This window comes from Trichogramma pretiosum, unplaced genomic scaffold, assembly GCF_000599845.2.
Source record: "Trichogramma pretiosum strain Unisexual culture from Peru unplaced genomic scaffold, Tpre_2.0 scaffold53, whole genome shotgun sequence".
In the NCBI taxonomy this organism is placed as follows: domain Eukaryota; kingdom Metazoa; phylum Arthropoda; class Insecta; order Hymenoptera; family Trichogrammatidae; genus Trichogramma; species Trichogramma pretiosum.
Genome location: NW_019641626.1, coordinates 107,493 through 134,803, shown reverse-complemented (window position 1 = coordinate 134,803; position 27,311 = coordinate 107,493). Strand labels below are relative to the sequence as shown.

The following is a 27,311-nucleotide window of genomic DNA, read 5'->3' as shown; positions in this document are numbered from 1 at the left end:
GTCAAAGTTTATTTGCACAAACGTAATTTGATTTCTGCGCGGATCAAACGATTCGTTTCATACATTTAATATTTTATACTACTGAATTTTCAAAGATGATGTGATTTCATGTTTCATATTCGATTCATCGCAATATGGTCGTATAGATTTAATATTATATAAATATAAAATAGCTATATAGCCTACAGCCTATGATGATAATTCCAATGACTTGTACTTTTTTTCAGATTTCAAAATTCGAGCCCATATTTTAAGCATTTCGGAGCTCGTATTGCAGCTGTGATATTTTGATCTATTTTATCTACGATTCGTCGGGCACGCTTCGACGGGAAATTTAATTAAAATTTAAAATGTAACTTGCAATTTTGATAGATTAGAGAACGAAGCGAGCTTTAGTTAGTACAGATGGTTTAATCAAACGATTTTAATGATGATTAATTCACTAATGTATGAAATAAACTTTTTCGTTCAACTATTTTATAAGGCATGACGTCAGAACGAATCGAAAGTCATTCAAGCTGGTTTTATCAAATTTATATATCAATTTAGCCAGATATGGGCGAAGAAAGTAAACATTGAGAAGGGAAAATTTTCCAATGCAAGTATCGTATTTCATTATTTCAGCTTATCTATGCTGCTCTATTTATCAATCGTAATTATCTCCCTTCGCGCCAATTGGTAAAATTATTCGTTCCGGCTTCTTTTACTTCCTTTTTATTCGATACGATAAAAGATCCATTTCTTTAATAGTAAAAATGTTCTCTATTTCGAACGAAAACTTAACGGATACAAAAGTAATCGCTTTAATCGAACGTGCATGGTTATCTTCTCGAGTTCGCAAGTACGCGACCTTGAAGCGGAAACAGCAGGAGTAATTCAATACACACGTAAAATGAGCTCAGTCCGTGAAGATTTAGAAGTCATAGTAGCAGGTGAACTCATTCATGTAATTTCGGGGACATTTTTGGCTTCTTATCTTGTTATTTTTATGACTGAACTAAATTGGGCTGCACGAGCTACGTGAGGTAAAGAGATTATGAATAAAATTTTAATAGTTAGTTCCATGTAAACTCTTGAGAAAAAAAAACTCTGTCAATGTATTGGGAAAATCTTCTCAATAATTTCTCTAATAAAAAATATTAAAAAACATAAACATGCATCTTAAGGAATCAAAGGTACTTTAAAATTGAAACTACATTGAAGCAACCTGGAAGATTTCACGAGGCCTGCGAAGTATGTTCGTGTGCGAGATAACGACGAGAGGATTTTTCCGGGGCTAGGCACTGGACTGTTTCTGGACTGGAGCTGACGCAGTGTCGGCTGCCGATTCTCTGCTGGGAGGAAATCTCAGATCACTTAAAGAACTAAGACTTGGGTCGTATCTGCTTGGCAGCTACAGGATAAAGTTCGTAAATGTTTTATACTTTTTGATTATTCAAAAAATCACAAAGCTTCCTCATGAAGGAACGAAAATATTTCACTTGTAACAATAAAAATTATCTCAAATAAACTAAAAAATTTCTTTCGCATGAGTAGTACTGATTGAATAATTCCTTGAAGGGAAAAATAATGTAGAATTCAAAATTGGGTAGGAAAAAAAATTACACACGATTGAGACAATATATTCATTTCTTATTAATATTGGAGTTTTTCATCAACAATAACAGTGTAGTTTTTCTCTTCTTCATATTAGTTACGGTAGGCGTAATGAAAAAGTTAAGGTAGGTTGTATGAAAATTAAGCCTACCCTTTCGAATATACTTTTATATTTATATATAATAATGCACGCCAACAAGTAACCATGGCAAACAATCATAAAAAAAATTACCACTATATTCATGATCAAGAACTGCACTTTGATAATACTGAATGACTATATAAAAAAAACTTCACATTTTAAACTATATGAATCAATTGTGCAAATTGCAAATCGCAACAGATGATTTGCTTTGATCGGCGAATTACGCAATCGTTAGTTTTCTATACATCGTGTATTGTAAAAAAAAAGAAAAATGTCTCTGTGCGTAATTGCCTCGAAGTTTATGCTCAATGTTCATAAAAAATTATGTCAAATTTATCGTTTGTAAACACTCAAAAGTTTTCAACAACGGGCAAGCTCGATAAATTTTGTCGATCTTTTTACACCATAGACGTAACATCGTTATGTTACAGAGTTTTCATCGGATTATTTATCGAGCTTAGTTGATCTTTTTTTAAATTTAAATTGAAAATTTGTACAGATTCGAGTCAAATGATTTCCGATGATTTTTTGAATTATATGCTTGAATAACATATTTGTATATGTCGCATTCGGAAAATTTCATTTTATAATCACACTGAAACGATTTCAAAAGTAAAATACATGTATAAACGTTTAAAAAAATTTTAACAATTCAATAATATCGCTTCGTTTTACAATTACTTTCTTACAAATTTTACAAAGACGCGTGTCGGCGCTCTCGTATAATCGTTCTTCTCTCTTTATTTTTATTTCCTCAAAAGAGTTTCATCGATCCAACTCGCACAACTATGAAAAATCGTATCATTGAATCTTCCCTTTTTTTTACTAATATTGTTCTTATTCTTCATCTGTTGCCAGCCTAATAATCAATGGCAGTGGTTGTTTATCAGTGATTACATATCCTTGTACAGAATTTCACGGAATCACGTATACGTATTAATTTATTGCCATTTATTGAAGAAACGTCGTGAAGGTAAACGATTATGCAAGAAAGAGAGATGCAATGCAGTTTGGCCAAACATTGAATAATCGAGACATTTTTTTTGACAACACCTTTGTCAATTGTGCTGCAAACACAAAAGTGCGATCATTCGATGAATTTATTTTTTCGAGTAGACGTGAGTAAAAGCACAATAAATTAATTCATATTTTATGAAACCTTTTATAGGCAGCGAAGGCTTGTGCAAAAGAAACACGATTCACGATGAAACAATGTTTCGCCTGGAAATTCTGGAGAACGATTCTATTTGAGTATTTGAAATATCTTTCCGAGTTACAAGTCGTCGTTACGTTGTTATTTGCGAAGTCATTTCTTTGCAGCGCAAAGTGTTTGTATATCACATAATGTGTAAATTGAATTGAATGCCGATGAAAGAGCGAAACAACTAAGAGCCGTCATATATCGAAAAATTATTAAAAGATGTTTGTAACGATTAGATTGGAGTCACAACTGTAGAATTCAGTGCGTAGATAATCATCATGCCTATTACTAATGAACGATTAATTATGTCCGGACATGAACTGATCGTGACTAGGCAGAATCGAAATTATTGTAGTCATGTTGACATAAAATATTTTGACTTTAAAATTCAAAATGTTTAAGTAATAATCAAGGCTCTTATTGGCGTACAAACGATCGTCGTCAATTGGCAATTAATAGAAAAATAAGACAAAAAATGTTGTAAAGCTTGTGTTTTACAGAAGCCATTATCTCCTCATATTTACACAAAATATATTCTCTCGAAATGAGTTTAATTGAAAGAAAATAAATATTTAAAATAAATAATAACAATAATAAAATAAAAGATATTTTCCACGCAGTGAAAAGCGCGTACAGATCATAGCTCTCATCCTGCTCCAAAGTTTTACTTTAATTTTTTTTTCGTTTTTAATTTATGCTACAATTGTATTTTTACTCTGAGTCTACATTTGATTTGTTTAGGCTTTGAAGACTCTGGCTGACGTATGTAGAATTTTACTTTGTTACTATAGTCGATTAATTGATTTCTTTTCGTAATTATATGGTTTTTTCTCCTACGCTCATTTATCACTTAAAGTTGTCAAGCTTTTACTATAGATTTCATTATTTCGTTTAGTATTTTGTATTTATTTTTGCATTAAAATTAGCCAGAATTGTAGAGTTTAAAATTTTTTTTTCTCATGTGCCTTGCCTCAAGATGATCAATTTCCATTTGCTATAATAGTATACGCAGAAGGCTTGTTGTGAAAGTATATATATAATTATTTATTTTTATTATATATATTTATATTTACGAGGTATTATATACTAAATTACGTACTTAATAGAGTGCTTTTTTTTTAATACTTCATTTTTTTTCGTACGGAAGAAAAGTGTCTGTGTGCATAAGGTGTGTACTTTGGAAAACGTGTATTATGCAGCCTTGGCGAATCACAAAAAAGAGTCACTGTTTATAGTTGGAGGATTCGGTCGAGCCTGCTTTCCCGCATGATAATCGCATCATACACATATCGTACTGTTTAAAATTTAAAATTCGATTGAATGCAATTCTATGCATAGAGTATTTATAGCATCTTTTCCTTACAGTGTACTACTTTTTTCATTCTCTTATTATAAACTATTTTACAGCCTTTTACTTTATAGCTTAAGAATCATTGAGAAAAAATTACTCCAGAAACTGTTGCAGCTGAAATTTTTTTTTAGTCGGGCCAAAATCAAGACATAAAAGTCGGAAAAAAATGAAATAACGATCGTTAAATTTTGGACGATCTCCGAAGGACAGAAAGTCGCGCTTAGCCAGTTTCACTATTTTAGAATACATCACTCCGCAAAGAGCTACGATTCGTTGATCATGTGGAAGGTAAAGATATACACATGCTACTTGTCACATACATGACAAACTTGTTTATATTCAATATACAATAACAATGCGCAGTAACATTTTGTGGAGTAAACCTTTCAATTAGTCATGTACGTACAATGTGTTTGTATTGTACATACACGAGACATACTGTGTAGGAATGCAATAAAATTTTATATCAAGTCATTGAGAATCGCCGCGCGAACGCTTCAAATCATATATATATCCGAGATCTCTCACTCTTTTTTTCTATATATATATATCTAAGAAGATATTCTCAATCGAGATTAAAATCAGAGCAATATAAGATAGGAGAATAACAAAGTATGCTGGGCGGATACGACTACAATTCTAAGGCCATGCTGCAATGATTTTTTTTTGTTCATTAAAATAAGCGAGTTTATACTTTGTTTACATTTTTTTCTCCTTATATCTGCTTTTTTTCCATGCGCGGTATACGTGCGCTTTGTCTCATTCTCGCCTTTTGCATCATATAACTTTGGCACAAGTCGGAGACTATTTAAACGTAACTATTTCCAACGATCGGATAACAATCGATATAAACAATAAACAGTCTGACAAAAATTTGTTTTTTTTTTCTTTATCATTATTAACAATATCGCGTATTCGGATTCGCCTATTTTATCACCGTCGCTTCGTGTTTTATTTTTATCAATTCCAGCTTTAGCATATAATGTACACAAGTCGCAGCCGAAAATTTCGAATTTTTTTAGAGAAAAAATGTCGTCATTTTCAGTCTGAGCGCTCCTTTTACTAAACCGCCAAAAAAGTACATTCTTGAATGAGAAAAGTATACAATATATCATTTATTTTTCAGTCGCTAGATCGTCGTGCTCTATTATCTTTTTTTTTCTTGTTCCTCTTTCCTTTTTCAACTTTTAGCTAAACTATTCTCAAGTAAATTTTATAATCTTACTCGTTTTTTGAGCTACGGCGTTTTATTATTTTATTTGCTTATGATGCAGTCGTGCTCGAAAGTTTTTATTTATTTATACGCGTACTACTAAGTGGTCATTCTACACCGTTGGCTCGAAGAAAGTCGAGCTAAATTGTAAAACGAAACGGAAAACCTTAGTGATTCGTATTTTTCGTTTACGCGTATGATGAAGAAGCTTTAGTCGATATTTTTCTTTTCGTCAGGATTTGTAATGAAAAAAGAAAACGAGTGGGACTTGATCAGGCCAACGGTTTTAGCGTAGAGGTAAAATATTTAACAAGAAAATATTCTTATAATATTACTGCATCCTATTGTGTGTCGCAGTGCCATGAGCTATTCGTATATAATACATAATATATTTATCAAGTTGATAGTCCCTAAAATCGGCTCGATGCTATTATAATAATTCATCCACTATCTACCATGTATAATAATGTACGTAATCGTGACTTTGAGTACTTTATATCCGTAATTATATAACGAATATTCCCTTACGTCAGCACGCGCGCGCGTATATCAATAGTAATTGTCGATTCGGCAAGTCGTTACAATAGTTTCGTCATAAAATTGTACAGATCGCGTTCGTTCGCGCTTCCAACTTGTCGCGTTGTCTTGCCCCGTTATAATACGCGCAACAATTAGTTTTTTTTTTATATAATACGTTGATTAATATACTTCGTCCATATTAATCTTCGAGCGCGCTCGAGGATTATTTTCGCAACAACTGCTTCGTCTCGTTCGCTCTTTTTATTTATTTTCGTTAATATTTTCGTTAATACGTAAATCTTAATCTATCAGATTTTCCTCTTTGAGCTATACGACGCAATTGACCTATAGAAATCTGATATTGCTTATCATGTATGCGTTTACGTGTGTTGTGTGTTATTTTTATTTATTTTTGTTTGTTTGTTATTAAATAATGTTTGTTACCGTCGTTCGACGGTTTTATAGAGCCACGTGCGCGTGGTTATTCGAAAAGAGATGCTTGACAAAATTGTCGTTGACCCCTCAGAGGCCTTGCGTGACGATCATCGCGCATCTCTCTCTCTCTCTCTCTCGATTTAAAAATTGTCACGTATCGTCGTACATCGTCGATAAGTTTTGTTATTAACGCTATATTTTATACACACCGAGACGCGCGAGCGACCAGTGTTCGTTTTTAGAACGAGCCTATACTTTTTACACATTATACTCTGTATACAAGTTATTGTTGACGGCGTCGAGGCGCCTCGGGGCCGAAGCTTCATCAAGGCGGATGCAGCTCGAGATGATGCGCCCGCGCCGTCAGTATGGCCTTGAGCTCGGACTCGAGTTGGCGCTTGGCTCGCTGGCTCATCCCACCCGACGACGAGGACTGCGCTTGCTGCTGGTGGCTCGCCGCGGCCTGGTGATACCTGGCCAGCAGCGCCTCGTCGAAGTGCGCGGCCGTGGCGGCCCGCCTGTGCTCCTTGTTCTCGTGGCTGCGGGCGCGACGTACCGGCCGTTCGCGCTCCGGGTCACCTTGGCTGCTCGTCCGTTTGCGCCGGCTCTGGCGCTCGGCCGGCCTGGGCGTGGCAGTGGTCTGTTGCTGCTGCTGCAGCTGGCGAGGCGGCAGCTGCTGTTGTTCTCGACGAGGCGTGTGATGCGACGACGAGCTCGACGTGGCGGCTCCGAGATGCTCGTGCGACTTGGAGAAGTACTCGCCGAGCTCCTCGCCGGAGCCCCACTCGCGAGACAGTTTACGGCCTATCGCCGACGTCAATTCGCTCGGCGACAGCAGAGGACTCCTATTCTTCTCTTGCGATACCTGCGATGGAGAAGAGCATATGAGCGATGATGTATCTGGGAAAATTGATTTGAAACGTACTTGATAATGTTGCCTGGTATCGATGGTCATCTGCGGTTTTAACGTCGTGAAAACCGGGAACGACTGTCCGCGCTTCGTCGGACTCCTCTGCTTGGGCGTGGGCGGCGGCATTCCGCTGCCCAGTGACTCGCCCCTCTTCGGGGTCACCTTGATCGCCGTCACGGGCGGCACGATCTGAGGAACTTTTGGCTCCGTCACTACTCTCGTGTACAGCGGCTGTGGCTGCTGCTGCTGTTGATGCAGCTGCGGCATCTTCGCCAAGCTCTGCGGTGTCTTGGGTCCGTAAGGCGTCGTCGAACCGCCGAGCTTGGGCGTAGGCGGCGGCGACTCGCCCTGATCGCCGTGGCTCAGTCGACGGCCCACCACCTCCAGGGGACTTCGCGCCCTCAAGTTGGAATTGCTGAGGGTGAACTCGCGCGGCTTCATGGGCGAGCCGTGGCCCGCCGCGCCGGCCATGGCCTGCTCGATGCTGAACGCGGTGAGATTGGTCGAGCTGCGGCTCTGCACGCCGTCGGCGGCGCGCCTCCTCGGCGACAGGGCCATCGGGCTCTTGCTGCGGCTGCGGCTGCGACTGGCCCGCGAGCACTGCAGCAGCTCACGAGCGCCAAGATGAGGATCGGCGCCGCCCGGGCGCAGACTGGCGTCCGACGACTTCTTGGGCACGGCTCCCCTCGCCTCGATCAGGGACGCCTGGCGTTCCTCTTGCTGAGCTCTGCGTGTGTTTGTGTGCACGCGGTCGAGAGAAGAATTTATGCCACAAAAAAAAAGTTGGGAAGAGAATAAAAATCATGGCTTCGATTAGTCGATTATTGGCAAAAAATTCGAGAGATTCGATCGAGCTTACATGACTAGGCAATATATATTTCGACAAAAAGTGTCACTAACATTCCAAAAAATATATAAGCTAAGTCAACTCTGTGTAAAAGGATTCATATCAAATGATTATCGAGCTTGGAGCTTTTTGTGACTGAATTATTCATGAGACATGTCATAATGATTAGTACAAGTGATCAAGTGCAGCCAATAATAATATAGAGAGAAAATTTGGAATAAAGCTTCGTCGATTTTTTTTTTTTACCTATAATTACGTAAGCAAGAGAGAGAGAAGGGCGGGGGTTGTTCGAGGCTCGAATTTTACATAATAAGATAGAAAAAGAGATTATTGGACTATGATGTAATTGTTCACGTGTTTTAACACTGACCTTCGTATCTCCTGGATCATCTCAAAGAATTGCGCTTTGCTTTTACGACGCCGTCGCTGTTCGTGTTCCTTCTGGAACAAATCAGACTTACGTACTTTGTTCAAATATTACGCTTTAGGATAGAACGGGAGGTTACTGCTTATCACAATTTTATTTCATTTCATTTTCTTTGTTTTGTTTTAGTTCTTTTTGTAATTGACGATCGTATACCAATTGCTGTGTAAAATTTTTTAAAGTATATAACAAAGTATATAGAGAAAGAGAGAACATTGAAAGTATCAGAATGACATCGCAAAAAGACAGAATCGGACATCGATTGTGATGATTATTTTATTTTTTTTCTTTCCATGAGTTAAATTTCTTTGAAACTACAGCAGGCGATCGATAACGTTACATACTTTCGACTTAACTCATGGAAATCGAGAAAGTAGTAGACAAGTTATAATGTTTGATAAAATTGGTGATGCAGTGTGGACAGAGAATAACAGCATGTTTCGGGTGTGGATATGCGGAAAAGTTTGGGTTAATAACTCGGCTTGTCATGCAGTGTTGCTGTTTGATGATTTAATCTTTGTTTTTTTTTTTTCAATTGTCATGATTGAACAACATATCGTGTCGTGCACAGAATTGAAAAAAAAATCATGTATGAATAAAATCAGATCAGACTTTATTTATCAAAGTGTGCTTATAAAATGAGTCGATCGAGAGAATCCGAATTTTGATACATTTAAGAGAACTCGTGTCTAAAAATCCAACAACAACAAGGCGGGCAACTCGCGTAATAAGCAAATATCGCTTGGCTTTATGTAAATTATATCCATTTATATATCGTAATAATATATAATAATATAAAGCGCCAAAGCATTGCGCGCAAATATAAAGCCGCATATGCATGGTACATTCATTATAAATTATAGAAATGTGTGTGTAAACTCAAGACTCGGCTTACCCTTTTCACGCTCTTTTGGAAGAGCGAGGTGATCTGGCCCTGGCGCACCGTGTGCACGAGCTCGCGCGCCGCGTGATGCGGCGACACCAGCTCCACGCAATTGATGAACCTATAGAGCTTCTGCGAGAAGAACATGACGTTGCGGCTGCGCCAGACCGAGTCCTTGGAGCACTGGCGCAGCTTGGGCAGGCTGTAGCGGTAGAAGATGTGCTCGCCGATGAGGATGACGACGCCGAGGAACATGCCGAGGCCGAGCAGGCAGAAGACGCCGGCGACCGAGGCCACGCCCAGGGGTCGGGGCTGGCCGCCGGCGGGCCTCGGCTGACCGTCGTAGCCCACGCCGAGGGTCGCGCCCGGAATGCACGGAAGCCCGCCGTACCATTTCTCCTGCAGTATGTCGAGCAGGCCGGTGCTCGTGTAATTGGCTATGAGCTGGGAGATGCTCTCGCGCATCGGGTGGCCCTTGGACAGGGCCACGGCGTACGTGTCCTGCTTGATGGGCTCGCCGAAGTTCTCGAGGCGGCAGCCGTTGTCGGTGGCGCGATAGTAGTCGAGTATGGGCGTGTCGGCGATCAGCACGTCGAGGCTGCCGTTGAGCAGTCGGGTGACGCCGCTCGACACGTCGGGCACCGAGTGCCGGGCCATGTTCGACCAGAGCAGCGGATTCGCCTGCTGCACGTAGTACTCGGCCGCCGAGGCTTTGGGCGCGCCGACGTGCTGCTGCAGAAGCTGCGATTCGGATAGAAAAACAAAATCAATACAACCGATTACGTCGAATATTCAAAATATTCGTTGCTGTTTATACGTACGCTACGATCGTCGTAGCTCTTGGGGGTATTGTGAAAAAATAAGCCGGCGATCAAGGCCGCGATGTTGGCAGTGTAGGAGGCCACGAAGATGACGGAGAAGCCGCCCCAGACGTTGATGAGGAACTTATTGGGCCAAGACTTGGGCGCCTTGAAGGCCACGAGATGACCGCACAGCAGGCCCCACATGACCCAGAGCGCCGAGGCCAGCGAGAAGTTCTTGCTGCGCTGCCTGCCCCACGGGTTCAGACCGAAGGGGCTGTTCCACTCGAAGACGGCGACGATGAAGGCGGTGACGTTGAGCGAGACGAACACGACGATCCAGAGATTGTTGCTGAACGGCTGCAGGAAGGCCAGCAGCGAGATGTCGTTGTGCTCCTTGGGCGAGACGAGGTAGCTCACGCTGCTGAAGTAGTACGGCGCGCTGAAGTCCACCACTTGGCTGCGATGCGAGTAGACGCTGAGCGGCGCGAAGGCCATCTGCGCGCGGCCCGACAGCAGCTCGCCGATGATGCCGTTCCAGGTGCCGTTGCGCCCCCGCCTACGGCCGAACAGGCCGTCCCGTGCCACGTGCAGATCGAAGCGAAACTCGAGGTCCTGCGAGACGTGGCGCAGCAGGTCCATGGAGTAGCCGAAGCAGCAGCGCGTTGTGGAGCCGAGGCGGCAGACGAGGCCGCGCAGACAGGCGCCCTGCTGCAGATTCGTGATCATGACGAAGGGCGGCGCCAGTGCCGTGACGATCTTGTACGAGGGCATGCCGATCTTCTCGCGGCCCTGCTCGATGTAGGCTGGCACGATGCCGCCGCCCGGCCAGATGATCGTGTCGAGGCGCACCGTGCGGCCGCCGCGCACCACGCCCACCTTCACCCATCTGCGAAAAGGGAGATCGAATGATTTTTTTACGATCGCGAGCTTCGATGAAGATAAACACGAGGATATTTTATTATAAGATCACACGTAAATTAAGGAGGGACGATTAAATATGACAAACTGTGTGTATTGACTCGTGGGAGTGAATATATATTGAAAATTACTTATATAACGAGTATAATAAAACACACTTATTAATCTTGACACGTGACTGATACAATAAAAACAATTTTTAAATGAAAAACACTTATCAATAAATGTCCATAAAATAGGGATAAAAAAACGTCGGTTATTTAAGAAAAGTCACCTCAATTCTGTATTTTGATCTTCCGTCGAGCTGTCGAATTAAAAAAGTAAGAAAATCCATTCATTTTTTGAAGCTCAAACCTTTGGTAATCGAATCGACGATCAACGCGATATATTCACGCACTTATGACGATTCATTGTACTCACTTGAGCTGCGTTTTATTTCCAGGAAACAGCACGCCCTGCAGATTGAGCAGGTGAAACTCGGACCTCTCGGCGGACACCTGAGCGGCGGCCTCCCTCAGCCGGCGAGTCAGACTGGCCGAGACGTTGTGCTTGGCCTCGTGAACCCTGCGCTCGCCCACACGCTCGTTCAGGCAGTCCGGCACGAAGAGCTCGCGCAGCTGCTGCTCGCCCAGTCGATTCAGCTGGCCTCGCGCCTCGAACAGGCCCCGATCCAGGGCGGCGAGGCTCTCGCGCAGCGCCCGGCCGAGACTGGAGTCGGCGCTGCCCGGGCCGAGGCGCGCGTTGGCCGGCCGCAGCGCCAGCATGCCCAGCGGCATGAAGCTCTTGGAGTTTACGGTGCGCTCGTAGCCGCGGCCCGGCGCCTCGTCGATGTCCTCGTCCTCGGGGCCGGCACCGACGAAGGAGGCGCGCCCACCGACGCCGCCCGAAGCCAGGCCACCACCGCCACTGGCCCCTGATGGACCGCCGCTGTCTCGACGGCGACGACGACTCAGTAGTAGACGGTTCCTTCGTTGTCTCAGCAGATCTACGTTGAAACAAATGATTCAGTTAGAATTCAAAACAAACGTTTTGATAGGAAGCACTATGCTGTAGAATAATTTATAAAAATTATCAATATATTTGTGATAAAATATTATTTATAAAAATCATTCAATGAAGGTGCTTGAACTGAAACTTCAACTTTCGATTGATCACATAAAATATCAAAATGTTCTCAAAGTGTGAATGCTTCATACCGTAATTTCGACGTATGAATTTTGAATTTTGTATTAGGTCGCCCTCACGCAATTTGAAAAGAATTTAATTTAAGATTTTGGATTGACAAAAGTACTAAGAAAATGAAAAAAATAATTGAAGGGGTTTATTAAATTTTTAAAAAATATTCAAAATATTTATGGTTTAAATTAAATTATTAAATGGTTCCTGTAATGGTTTTGTTGGTAATTACCGATCACGTCTCTGGTCCGTCAGCAAGTTCATCAAAATTTTTTACTATTGTATGTTTGATTAATTCAGACTTGCATATCATAAGATTTATCGAAAATCCAATAGCCAACTAAATGCTCGCCCCGTTCACAGCTAAAAATAATACGTGAAAATATCTACACTTATCATAGCAACGGTGAACAAAGGTGTAATGATAGTTTATATCAAGTAAGACACAATCATTTAGTACAATTTTTTTTATTAAAATCTCAGGAAAAGATATGTATCAGTATCCCTACATATTTACAATTGTCCATCATCAATTCTTTTCGCAAGTATGGCATGCGTATAGCAATCTTCGTGTACTGTCTTCCTGTGTATGAGCAAATGGCTTTTTTGTCCGAATTTCTTCTCGCACTTGTCGCATTTGTAGTTTTTTTGACCATCGTGTACTGTCCTTTGATGGAAAAGCAACTGCGAGTTTTGTCCGAATTTCTTCTCGCATTTTCCGCATGAGAAATCTTTCCGGCCTTCGTGTACAGTCCTTTGATGGACAAGCAAATGACTTTTGTGTCCAAATTTTTTTTCGCATTTGTCGCATGCGTAATCTTTGCGATTTTCGTGAACTAATTTTTGGTGTTTATTCAAGTTGTGTCGACCCCCAAATTTCTTTTCGCAGTTATCACATGCGTAATCCTTGCGACCCTCGTGTACAGTTTTTTGGTGCTTGAACAAATCTGTTTTAGTTCCAAATTTCGTTTCACATCTGTCACATACATAATCTTTACGACCTTCGTGGACCGTCTTGTAGTGAAAAAGCAGATTACCTTTATGTCCAAATTTATTTTCGCACTTGTCGCATGGGTAATCTTTACGATTTTCGTGTATTACCTTTTGGTGGGAGAGCAAATTGGGTTTTTGGCCAAATTTTTTCTCACACATGTTACATGCGAAGTCTTTGCGACCTTCGTGTACTGTCCTTTGGTGTAAACGCAAAATCCATTTTTTTCCAAATTTTTTTTCGCATTTGTTGCATGCGAAATCTTTTCGACCCTCGTGGACTGATCTTTGGTGCTTCAACAAATCTGATTTTTGTCCAAATTTCTTCTCGCACTCATTGCATGCGAAATCTTTGCGACCCTCGTGGACTCTTCTTGTGTGCAAGAGCAAACTATATTTATATCCAAATTTCTTCCCACAATTTTCGCATGCGAAATCTTTGAAATCTTCGTGTGCTATCTTTCGGTGATACAGCAATCTCGATTTACGTCCGAATTTCTTCTCGCACTTGTCGCATGCGAAATCTCTCCGACCTTCATGCACTTCCATTTGGTGGTAAACCAAACGGCATTTATATGCAAAATTTTTTTCGCACTTGTCACATGCGTAATCTTTGTGACCTTCACCTTTGTGGCTTGTATTTTGGGGTTTATGAACTTTTTTTATGTGTAAGCGCAAACTTTGTTTATTGTCAAATCTTTTCGCGCAATTTTCACATAGATAATCTTTGAAAACTTCGTGGAATATTTTTTTGTGCTTTAGTAAAGTTGATTTATTTTCAAATTTCCTTTCGCACTTGTTGCACAAGAAATCTTCACGATATTTGTGTACCAATTTTTGGTGCGTGAATAAAATGGATTTTTTCACAAATTTTTTCTCGCACTGGTCGCATGCAAAATCATTACGGTCTTTGTGTTCTGATATTTGGTGTCTACTCAAATGACTTCGGAACTCAAATTTCTTCTCGCACATGTCGCATGCGTAATTTTTCTGGTCACTGTGAATTTTGTCACGGTGGGTTATCATGCTTGATTCTAGTATAAATGTCTCCTGACTAATATCACAAACGTGTTGTTTGTCGTCTGTAACAACAATTTTGTGTTCACTTAATTTATCTTTTGAGACCACTCCATCGGGTTCCTTTTCACTTTTATACATTTCGATGAATGAATTAAACGATAGATCCTTCTTTTTAGCACCACGAAAATTGATTGAGTGAAATTTTTCTTTCAGTATTACAAGTCGTATAATCGGGAAAGGCAACATTCAAACTAACTTATTTTCACTGTAAACGTGATCAGTGTTCGAGAGACGATAATATTCATGATATTATTGTTTACAATTAAAGTACCGATCTATTTGTTTATACATTATCCTTACAACGCTTGAAATAATTGAAAATTCTAAATTGGCGATGATTTCTGCGAGTAGTTTTTAGTCCTTCTGAAACTAATTATTTCCAAACAAATTTCCGACAGACGACATTGAGTTCACATCAAAAAACATCGAGTAAATAGATCCCAGCATCACATATGATAAAAAATTTTCCCCGCGCCATGGTGTGATTGGCGTATTCCATACACCGTCTCTAAACTCGTGCTAAAAGACTTGAGCGCGCCGAAGTTTTCATTCGCAAAGCAGCGAGTGCAGCTCGACGACCGAAAACCGCCAGGTAAGCAAATTGCACTCCGAACATAAATTGATTGAGTTTTTCAGTACTACATACTTTATTTTTGCTGGATAAGTATGAGCATGTCTTAACTTGATAATTCAATTTAGCTCGAGCGTACGCTTCATAATATAATTTACGTTGATCTACAATCCACGAGTTAATTGACTCCGTAAATACACTACGACGAACGAGCACATCGTAAATTAAACGTCTTCGAATCTTTTTTATATTATTTCAAGTAAAGGAAGGAAATATATCTGTCGTTTGGTAAACGCGTGTACCGATGCAGCGCAACTTTGCACGCTCCACGCTCTACCTACCGACGTATACCTTATAGTATGCAATCCCGTCAATCCGCGCTTAAGCTCAAAACAAACTCTCTCGCTCACTCCGGTGCAAGTTCCACATTTATGCACATATATTGCAGAGATCGCTAGCACACATTCATCTACCACCGCTCGCGCCCGGAGGGCACACAAATATTACTCGGCGTAACTCGAGCGTCTCGCGGCTACTGTCTGCGTCTGTGTGCCCATGTGCAGTGTGTGCGAGGCGATCGGAGCAAACAGTTGTTCCCTGCTGCCGCACAGGCAGCCCCCCTGTATATCTATATACACCAGATAGTTACGTATCGCAACGAGCCTGAATCAATCAAATGATATTAATCTTCGGCGTATATACACATATCGGCCGCCACGCGAGATTGACCTGTCAGCCGCAAAACGCCTGGCGTACATAACTCCGCGAGCTTTTGCATACGTAGCGTATATGACTGAGTTTTGAATATACATACGCTATATATTAAAAGACAACAAATCTCTCGGAGTATAACAATAATAACGATGATGCCGCAGCAACCCACCTAGAATATCATTTTGCCAATGGACCTCTCGAGCACCGCTGCTGCCTCTGCTGCTACCATCGTCGCTGCCGCTGGCGCTGCTGTGTTTGCTATCCTTGACGAGTTGCGAGTGCGTCTGCCTTATAACGTCAGCGGGGGCGGCGGCGCTACTTCCATCCGACGACGACGGCGACAGGTTTTGCAAGCCACCACCGGCGATGGGAGGACCAGCTGCTGCAGCTGCGGTAAATTCTTGGCCCTGGTCGTGGACCGCTGACGCTGGCATGTGGTCGCTCGTCACCGAGACTCGGGCGTTCTGCAGCACGTGCTGGCCTATGATGTTCGGCTCGTTCGCTCTGTCGTACGTATGGAGCAAAATTGCGATATAATAATACTCGAGATGGATATAATGGAAATATAGTAGTACGATACGTTGGATATATGCAATCTCTCTCGCTCACCTCAATTCCGACTTTAAATCCAGCCAGAGCCAGAGAAAACGGCCGGCGAGCATCTCGTACTTGCCGGCAGCGGCGATGACCCGCTTGGCCGTGGCCAGATCGCAGGCCAGCACCATGACGCTGCCGCGGCCGTTCTCCTCGGCGACGCGGCGCAGTCGGCCCGTCAGGGTCTTCTCGTCGGCCGGCAGATAGACTATGCGACGCGGCGTCAACAAGTCGCGATGTTGCTGCTGCTGTCTCGATTCCGCTCCTTCGCGCCGCGGCCTGATGAATTGCGACTCGTGCTGCTGATGGAGTCGACTGCCGACGAGATCCGTGACGGGCAGGAGACTCGTGTCGATCATTAGGGTGAAGGCCCGCCAGTGGGCCTTGTGCATGAGGGCCGCGGCGGCCGCGCCGATCTCCACCGAGGTCGTCCCGATGCGCGACTCGTAGATCGACGCTTGGCCCTGCGTAAAAAAGCAGACAATTTTTTATTTATTTATTTTTTTTTTTTTTTTTCGCAAAGCAAAAAAATTGAACAAAAAAGGGAGAGTCATGTACGCAAGAGAGAGAGAGAGAGAGAGAGAGAGAGAGAGAGTTTGAGGGGGAAAAAAAGGCGAACGTTTGTGTATAATTGAAAAGTGATGTACGTTCGATTCGGCTCGACATATTTGAAAGCCCGAGGGCTCGCCGAGTCAGAAAAATCACTTTTCTGTATAGATACAGGCCGATCTGTATAGCAGTAGTACCGTATATTGCGGAATTCGAATTTTTTTTCCTTTTGCTTTTTTTTCGTACCGAGCAAAGTTCCTATTCATTTTTCTGCGCGCCTCTCGTGCGTACTACTTTACGATTGGCAATTTAACGCGTTGCGTGTTTATATATATCGTATCCGAGAATGTGTACGCGCGAAAAGAAATTATCGTCATTCCTGGCATAACTTCTTTGACTTTATTTATTAATTTCTTCTCTATCACTGCTTTCTTTTGTTGCTTGCTGCAGCAGAAATTCATTGCTCGGATGATTTAAAATAATACGAAAACTTTCCTGGTAGAAATGCTATGGATTAATAATAGCTTCATGACTAAACAATGATCATTAAAAATCTTTTGTAATTTCTATCAATTAATTTGTTTTACAAATATGTAAAAAATATTTAGCGCATTTTAAATGAACTGAAAATAATGATTCAATTTTTTATACAAGTTAGACCATTATTGAACTCTTGAACCAACTTTCAAGGTTTAAATAGCATTTTTATCCTTCGCCACTAGATGGCGAGCATCTTTGTAGTAAATCCGCAAGTGGCTAAGTCAAAATAAGTGTATATCTTAAAATGAGGGCAAAAACGTTGAATTGACATCATTAATATATCCTTTGGTTCTAATGGCCGTCTCATATCCTAGACCGGTTTCTTTTCATCTAAAACTAGCCATGAAATAGGGCTAGGCATTTGTTACCAGTGAATCTATACAATATACTATTATAAAAACAAATCGAAATAATAAATGCAATCTAGCTAACCCGCTACTGCCTGCGCATTCACAATTTTTCGAGCGCGTAAGAAGGGGGTAGGGGGTAGCATAATTGCTTAATATACAAAGCTGCTGTTAGGCATGGTTGGGGTTGGGGAGAGGGGGTCTCGCGGGCATTTTCATAAATGAAATGTTATGAGGTCGCTCGCAGGATTTGCATACTAATTGCTTAGAAGCTCAAAATTCCTTGGGAAGACGCAAGAGACAGAGAGAATGAAAAAAGCAGTATAAGATATCAGGGCTCTTGCTGCAGGCTCGCAAGATCGCAATTTCCGAGAGAGAGAGAGCCGGAGAATTAAATGATAAATTCGTGTATGAGACGGTCAACGAGGCGTAATTGTGATGTTAGAACGCGCAAAATATTCGGTACAGAATTTCGAGATAACACAAAAAAAATCATATGAAATGCCACTCGCGCTCGCGCGGTTCAAAGTTGAAATTGACAAAAACTGCCGAGCTCGCTATTTACGCTTGTATCCTTCTATAACGGCCACGTCATCCCACGGTGTAAAACAATCGTACAAAACCCTTTTCAGCTGCGAAATTGATAAACAAGTTGAAATTTGATTAAATCATCGTCGGTCATTCACGGGTTAACAGTTTGTTCAACGTCGCATCCCGAGTATATATATTCCAAAACTTTGCCGGCTCTGATTTCGAAATTTTCTTCGTAGTAGTTTCCCCGGACTGTTACTGCTGCTGCTACTGCTGCTGCTGCTGTACGCGCACAAACACCGCGATAATATTGATTCTAAGATGGGAGTTTCGTGTCTACGTCAGTGTTTGTTTCAAGTTTCGCCCTAGACGCGCGCGACGCGTGCAGGGAACGCGCGAGAGCAGTACCAGGGACTGCGATTTTTGTTGCCCTAAGACAGAGAGAGAGAGAGACTCGTGGTAATTAAGTTTTTGCTTAATTTAAGTTTTCCACGTTTGACAGTGGCTGCTGCTGCACTTTAAACTTACATGCGTACAGCTCTTGGCTTGTTTTTTTTTGTACTCCTTTTTTTCTCTTCATTTTTTTTTGCTCCCGTGCACTCGCACCTAAATTGAACTGCGTTACACAGCTGTCTCGGTAAAGAGAAAGATAATATTTCAACTGCAGCAAACGGTGGTGGTGCTGCTGCGCGGTGGTATGCGTGTAAGACGCCGCGCAATTTCGTGCCACGCGCCCCATGACTCAATCAAGCTCTCTCTCTCTCTCTCTCTCTCTCTCTAACTTGCTCTTGCACACGAGTGGGCGGGCGGATGGAAACGTCAATCAACGGTAGATAAAAGAGAAACCGTATAAAAGACGCAGGAAAGCTCGCGCGAGATGTATAGCGCTGCAGATATAAGACAGCGAAAAACTTCATCCACGGATTCATCCGCGATTGCCCCCCTAACATTGGACGGTGCAGCGAGTCGAGTCTCGAGTTTTACACTTATTGCAGCAGCAGCACGATATTATGAAATACGCGCGCACCGATAAGATCTAATCTGGCGAGTGCACTCGGTGCTATGATACTCATCCGCGCGCGCGACGCGACGCGAAAGAGTATAGAGGACTGTAAAAAGGTCATTGAACGTAAGGTCAACGCGAGAGCTGTATATCATCACGTATATATATAATACCTACACGTTCGCGCTTAATTAAGGGCGCGCCGCGCTCATCTTCCCGCCTATCTAGCAGCGATGCTGTAGTATATACATAGTGTAATACAGTGTTGATTATTTTTCTTTGAAAAATTAATTATTTAAAAGTGACGAGGTTTTTTTTGTACTTTACGAGCGTTCCTATATTATATACTACGGCTCGCGCTCGCTCTTCTGGTATCTTTGATAAGGCTCGAGAATATAATGAAAAACAAGCGTGAAAAGTACGTATATATGGTTGTTTTGATCATGCATAAAGCATCGTAATTAATTATGAAATTTATCCAATGTACGTAGAACCGAATGACTCGGTAAAATTTAATCGCTCTTGTTGAGAGCCTTTTTATTTAAAATTCTCTTTCCTTTTTGTTTTTTTTTTTTTTTTGTTTTAATTTCCCTCTAGCCTGTGCACGCTTTATATATCGAGTAGAATAATATTTCACGCACGCGATGCGCTTCGACGCGCTCTCGTATATACTTTTTATACCTACAATATCGCGTATCGTCGATATGGTCTCGAATTACCGAACTTTTGATCGCGAACGTGCCTGTGCGTGACGTATTTAAAAATTCACGTTGCGCTTAAACTGCTACTGCTGCTGCCGCTGCGAAAATTTAAATCCCAAAAATCATATATAATACTAGAGAGTTTTCTCTCGCTCTCGCCCTCTGTCTCTCGTGTTTCAGCGCGCTCCAGTCCGCGCCCGACAGAAATACCGATGCTTCGCACATTATAGTCGTATGGCCGCGCGCGTATAGTACTTACACACACACACACATACGCGCGTTATACATACCCCCAAAAACGAGCGCAACCGAGGGACTTTTCTCGTGTAATGTATACAGTTATACCGCATCCCACGGATAAACACACACTGCACACACACTCGCGAGCTACTATAACGCGAGTTTACACGAGAGCAGCGAATTTTCGCGATGTGTCGTCTCTCTTTTTGGCGAAAACTTTGCTGACCTCATTTCCACCTACAATCACATGCAGTGCACACACACACACTGCACATGTGTTTGCTTATTCATCCCCCTCTTTGCCCCCCGCTTGCCCACCCCCGCGCGCGCTTTGGACTCTCTCGCGGGTATATCTCGGCTTTAGAGCTCGCTGCGCTCCGCAGTAGTAGTAGATATATACGGGAGAAATAATTATTTAAGGAGAGAAAAAAAAGTACACACACTTTTGGGCGAATTCCGTTCTTTGACTAATTCTTTTATGTACCGGCGCCTGTGCGAAAAGGTCATGTGCTCTCAGTCTCTCTCTTTCTCGTCGTAATGCAAATAAAAGGCTTTTTTCTTTCTTTTACTTTTTTTTGCCATGTGCCTTTCATAACTCATCGTCGTCGTCGTCTTAGTCGTCGTGCACATACATATAGAGCGAAGGTAATCGCGTACGGTAGCGTGTATACACACACATACATACATAGAGGAACGAAACTCGTCCCTTTTCTCTCTCTCTCTCTCTATCTCTTTCGCACAGAATAATTCGAAAAGTTTAACAATCCCTCCGGGGCATCATGGCCGGTATATACGTACAGAGATAGAGTTACGTATATATATTAGCCTAGAGAGCACATGCACTCACACACAGATGCATATAGATAAATTTTACGTTTATCCACATGGCCGTATAACTATACGCGAGACGATTGTTGAACCGATAAAACATGTTTTAAACGTGCCGCGCGTACATCTGCGGAGATCTTTCCGAAAACTCCATATATATACACGAGCGTACAACAAACTGTGCGTGCACTATATGTAATGGATACATTACAAAACACAGAGAGGGAGTTAAAAAAAAAAAACATATACGAGAGCAAACTCTCGACTCTCTGCTACAAATGGCATAACTGCATTTCCACAATCGAGATCCCGGAGCATTAATGCGGTTATATTAATCTTCATTCGATGCTACAGCAGCAGCTATACGTATACGCAAATATATAATAATATAAGCGAGGCGCGCATCTCTCTCGTCCCTTTTGAGTTTATACTCGCTGCTGCTGCTTCCCTCTACTCCCCCAGATGTATAATATGTATATATAACGTATATAGATAGTTTGCAATTCAATTAAGCTTGCGTATACGCCTTCGCTAACTGCTTAATATACACACGGATGACTGGCTATGAAGGTTTATATATCTAACGCGATATAGGAGAGAGAGACACGCAAACTTTTACAACCGCCGCGACTCGATCTGCTGCAGCGTTGGGATCGTCGCGTCTATAGTGTATATCATGCGCGTGTTGTGCGCGCGCGAGCTTAAAAGCACGCGGGGGCAAATCTCTATCCCCCCTCCCTCCGCGCTCTTGTCTGCTCTTTTGGTTCGGTTTTATTTATTTATTCATCTTTTTATCGCTTCTTTTGTGTATCCCCTTCATTTTTATCGAGGATTTATGAAAAATTCTTAGCATACGGCATTTCGCTGCTTTGATATATCCATAATATTATTAAATTGCCGAGAATCCACGCAAGGTGCATCGAATCTAAAATGAAAATTCGATGCAACGCCGCGCGCAGCTGCCATACAAAGACGTTTGGATTTAGTTATATATAAGGCATCTTTGAAAAATCAAACGTTGTACAGACTGCGCGCACCGCCGATATATAGAAACTTTTTGAAGGATATCGTCGAATCAAGCGCGGGCGAGCGAACCCTTTATAGTGACCCCTGCGTCCTCTCTCTTGCGTATAGCGAAGGCTCGCGACTGCACCGATCGTAAATCGTATGAAAAAATATATATGTGTGCGTACAACTTTTTTTTCGAAGAACCGCAAATTCTCTGGAAAGTTGAACCGATCAACTTTGTCCGCAAAAGCGTTTTGCCCTTTTCCTTTTTTGCGAGATCATTTCCTGTAAACTATACTACTGTATAGTGGGGAGGCGAGGGCGAGGGGACACAAAATTTTTCATCGACGTTCATAAAAGAGAGAGCAGAAAAAAAGGAGAAGCAGAAAGAAAGAATGTCCTCGAGGTTTCGCGCGCATAAATCGGTCTACTGCAGCAACAGCAGCAGCAGCAGTAGCGATCCAACGGTGACGACTTGTCGTTAAACCCTCTTAAAAAACGTAAAGTGTAAAGCTTGAACAAACTCTGTGTGCTCGCCCATGTATGTACCTATATGCACACGTATAGCGGAGGGCAAGAGCAAAGACATAAATATAACCGCTCGCGGGTGGAGATCTTTACGATTTGCCTGTATACCTACACACACACACGCCTGGGACGATTTTATTATATAGCCACCACGCACATAGCCCTCCGTATACTGTACATAACGTAACACCCGTTTGGGAAATCCTGCATCAATTGCCGCGCGCGTATAAAATAACATGTCCGAGAGTATAGCGATTCTATACCAGATGGACGTCTTGATTCTTCGGTATACACACATAATTGCGCGCAGCACTACGAGCGAGTGAACAAAAAAAGAGAAAGAAAGGAAAAGAGCAAACTTTCATGCGAGTGTTTTACGCGCGCGCGAGGGGATGGGTGACTGCTGGTGGATGGTCTTATTGGCTCGACTTATGTCGTTGCCCGGCTGCATTACCGCGCGCATGATACAGCAACGCAGCAGCGCCGCCCGCAGCTATATTTGTGATCTCATTCCGTTTTGCAACTCACTGCAGCAGCAGCAGCAGCAGCAGCAGCAGCAGCTCGCTCCACTTGTAAGTATACTCGCGCGCGCGTGGGGGCAAAAAAACTTGGACACATTTTCTTAGCTGCTCCGACGACCGAGTCTTCGCGACGAGAGCTAACGACGTAATATAACGTGCACGGGAGCGTGCTGTGTACGCTGTGTAGTACGCGAGAGACGCGATCAAGCACATTTTGTTGCTGCTCGAGCTTGCAGCTATACCCGCGCGCAGCTTTTCCGTATCATATACATATAGGGTGTGCGAGTATGAAATTACGCTGCGCGCGGAGCCGAAGAAAAACTTCGCTTATATATCGTTTTTTTCTTCGCCCTCCGCGTACCCGAGCTTCTCGTATACTTCTTGTATTTCTTATACTCGTTCTCCTGTACAAAACGTCCCCTCCCAGCCTCCTTCGGTACACTTTTCAACGTGTATATAATAATAAATTGATCGCTTTTAGCTCGAGCGAGCCGCGCTTAAGCGGCAAAACGATAGCCGCGTGACACGTGTTATATATTATAGCAGCGCGAGTCTCGATGACTTTGTTCGCGAGGAAAATATATATTGCGATCGTGTATCGTATCGGCTGACGACGACAATTAACCCCGTAGGTTAAAGAATTTCTGCTGATTTTATGTTCTTTTTTTATTCTCTTTTGTTAATGTTCGAATAATGCACAAACGATGTATCGAGCGAGCAAATTGTGTAATTTGGTCGACGTTGATTATTACGTGAGCCGCATTATTATACATACAATATTGTACCCAGGCGAGCGCGAAAAGCTTTACGGCCAAATACCATTTACACAACGAATATACATACGCACACGCGTGGCGCACGCAGAGCTCGAGCTCGCTCGCGAGTATCGTAATTAAACGGCCTGCCATACGGTTCGACTGTTTTAATTATAAGTATATGTAGCCCGCAATAGAGATTCATTTTCGAAGGCTAACCCGACGTAATTGCTGAAATATTCTATCTCCTCTCGCTCTCTGTCTATCCCCCCTTTACGAGCGAGCTATTCGATTTTCCCGGATGATGATTGTATATTATAGTGAATCGACCCGTGTCTAATTATAAGTGGCAACCTATAGGTTGCAGAATGTCGAGCGGATATTTAATATGAATAGAACGAAGGGAGTGTCGTTTTTGAGTGGCAAGAGTCAAACTTATTTTATGATTTTTTCGTTGTAAATGAAACGGGATTAAAATTAAAACGCAAAAACATGAATGAATTTAACGTTTTTACATTTATGAATTTTTTAGCCCTGTAAAATCGTTTAGTCAAAGGTAGCGAACCACGTCCTGTCGACCTAGTGCACCAGGTCGTGTATACAGGTACAACGACAACAATTTCCTCAGAAAAGAATGTACTCCTTAATTTTCGCTGTGATTGGACACTAAGATGTGCGATTCTCAGCGTAATTATAAATCTCTGAGCGGTTATTTACATATCGACCGCGAAATCAATGTATATCTGCGTGCGCTTGTCTGCGTCGGAAGCTATACACCCACTATACAGAGTGTCCCAAAAGTATGGAAACCTCTGAAAAGCGGCCAAAATAAGCGGGAAAAAAATTGGATAACCCTATACTCGACATATTTTTTCACGAGGAATTCAATGGGCACCTTGGATTTGACCTTGAACATAACCTCACAGCTGCAGCGACTCAAAAATCAATTTTTCAAATATAGCTGCCATTTTTTATTGCAGATTTGAAAAGAGCGAAAAATTTCACGTCGAAATGTATGTTTTGTTTTTTTTTTAAAGACCATTTTAAGGGTGCTACAAGCTCAAATGTAACCCCGATTTAACCAAACGTAAAATTTTTTGCTCTTTTCAAATCTGAAATAAAAAATTGCGGTTGCCGTGTAAAAACTCGACTTTGAGATGCTGCAGCTTTTAGGTTATGTTCCAGGTCAAATTTAAGGTCACCATTGAAAAGAGCGAAAAATTTTATGTTTGAATAGCCCCTTATGTTTATTTCCAATATCATTTTTCGGGGCGCTACAGTTAGAAAATGAAGTTCTTCTGAGCTTAATTTTAGGTTAAATCGGGGTTTCATTTGAGCCTGTATCATCCTCAAAATGGTCTTCAAAAAAAAAAAAAACAAAACATACATTTTGACGTGAAATTTTCCGCTCTTTTCAAATCTGCAATAAAAAATGGGGGTTACATTTGAAAAATTGATTTTTGAGTCGCTGCAGCTGTGAGGTTATGTTCAAGGTCAAATCCAAGGTCACCATTGGATTCCCCGTAAAAAAATACGTCGAATATAGGGTTATCGATTTTTTTCCCCGCTTATTTTGGCCGCTTTTCAGAGGTTTCCATACTTTTGGGACACCCTGTATATAATAATGAAGATGCATAGTTCTCGGGGGGGTCTGCGAGTAGACATACTTTCATTAACATTGCAAGCGATCAACGTCGAGAGCTGAATCCGCCTCGGAGTAATCACGTGTTGCTCTAGCCGATATACGTATTAGGTATATGTTCCTTCGGCGAAAGACGACGTGCATAATTGCGCGCTATAATTGCCTCCACACCCACACCCACCTGTTTGATGAAATCCTTATGAGTGAGCGGCATCCAGACGGTCGGCAGCCTCATGCCGGCCGAGGCCGTGATCAGGAATCTGCCCGCAGGCCCGCCGCCAATCACGAAGCTCACCAGGGTGCGGCCGAGCTTGAGCTCGGCGCACCACTTCTGCAGCAGCGCCGTGGGATAGCTCGTGTCCTCGGGCTTGAGCTGGGGCGGCACGAAGGCCCGGGCCTCGACGAAGGCCAGCTCGACGTCGCTGTGGGCCAGCTCCTCGACGGCCTCCTCCCAGGCGCGCTGCACCTCGGCCCGCTGGGGCTGGCTCTGGGTCAGGGTGATGACGAGGCGCCACGTGCCGCCACCGCCCGCGGAGCTGGACTTTTGACGGGGCCTCGCGGCGGCCGCCTTGGCCGATCGGGCGGCTACGGACGACGTCGACGAGGACGATGATGATGACGATGATAACGATGGGGATGACGATGCGGGTCGCTCCGATGCCGCCTGTAAAATTACACAGAGTTATAAGTTATATCAAGTTTTTAGCTGACGTATGAGATGGCTTATAAAGTATTGCGCGCGACGTGATACCACTGGTGCGAGAGATGAATTTTTCATCTTTATAAAACGCTTTAGAGGGATCGCGAGCTTCTGCTCTTTATTCAATTACTTTTCTGCTTTACGCTCATCACGCTCATCCAATTTCGCACAATTTAATTGTTTTTTCTTTTCATTTCGAGAAATCGCGTCCGTCTATTTTATTATATACGCACGAGAATGATACCAAAAAAATTACCGGAGAAATAATATGAAAGAAAACAACGACGACAACAACAACAACAATGACCAACGATGAATAAAAGAAGAATATCGCGGGAGGATGGTAAAAGGGAAAAAATTACGACGTACATTTCGAGCGCATCCAATTAAACGTTTCTATATTTATGCATAATTAAAAAGAAGTTCGAATGCAAAACGAAAATGAAAGATGTATATCACGGCAACAAGGAGTAAAGGAGCGAGAGAGAGAGAGAGTCGTTCGACTGAAATAAATACTCGTAACTCAATTTTTCTTCTCTCTCTGGCTCATTCTACCCGGAGTAAAAAAAAAAGAAGAATTACATAAATGATGTCGAATATAACGTCGAGGTAAAATACAGCGCATCTCTCGGTGCATATCTATAGATATGTACGGGGCCGCGCCGCACGCCTGTCCGTGACGTATTATATATAGAAAACGACGCGACGACTCTTCAAGCTCACTTCACGAGAGCCGCTACCAGCAGCAGCTGGAGTAATAATAATAAAGCGATGATGTGCTTCGTCATCAGTGGTAAATGTCGAAAAAAGAGAAAGAGGAGAGCGAGAGAGAGAGAAAATAAACGAAGGAGTAAAGCGCATAAAAGCTCGTATATATATAACGAGACGCGCGCCAGGCACACTGTGTGCATATAGCCGCGATGCAATACGTTAAGTAAGAGTATACACGACAGAGAGCGAAGCGACGAGAGAGCGACGACGAGTCCTCGGCAGCAGCAGCAGCAGCAATGTCACTCGACATTCCTCTTTGGCCAACTCTTAATTGCTC

The 27,311-nt window shown here is 42.5% G+C and overlaps 1 protein-coding gene across 1 annotated transcript in view; it reads right to left on the bottom strand.

The window, feature by feature from the left end:
* Nucleotides 1–1,753: 1,753 nt before the first annotated feature.
* LOC106651179 overlaps nucleotides 1,754–27,311 on the bottom strand; it is a 49,388-nt gene continuing 23,830 nt past the window's right edge. Inside the window, exons 3-12 of the mRNA XM_023459051.1 lie at nucleotides 25,745–26,227; nucleotides 16,386–16,834; nucleotides 15,946–16,280; nucleotides 11,666–12,230; nucleotides 10,346–11,213; nucleotides 9,537–10,265; nucleotides 8,588–8,658; nucleotides 7,386–8,097; nucleotides 7,114–7,325; nucleotides 1,754–7,065 (exon numbers count right to left, since the gene is read on the bottom strand). Of these exons, the coding sequence (XP_023314819.1) occupies nucleotides 6,786–7,065; nucleotides 7,114–7,325; nucleotides 7,386–8,097; nucleotides 8,588–8,658; nucleotides 9,537–10,265; nucleotides 10,346–11,213; nucleotides 11,666–12,230; nucleotides 15,946–16,280; nucleotides 16,386–16,834; nucleotides 25,745–26,227 (4,704 nt within the window). The 3' untranslated portion in view covers nucleotides 1,754–6,785. The remainder of the gene's footprint in view (nucleotides 7,066–7,113; nucleotides 7,326–7,385; nucleotides 8,098–8,587; nucleotides 8,659–9,536; nucleotides 10,266–10,345; nucleotides 11,214–11,665; nucleotides 12,231–15,945; nucleotides 16,281–16,385; nucleotides 16,835–25,744; nucleotides 26,228–27,311) is intronic.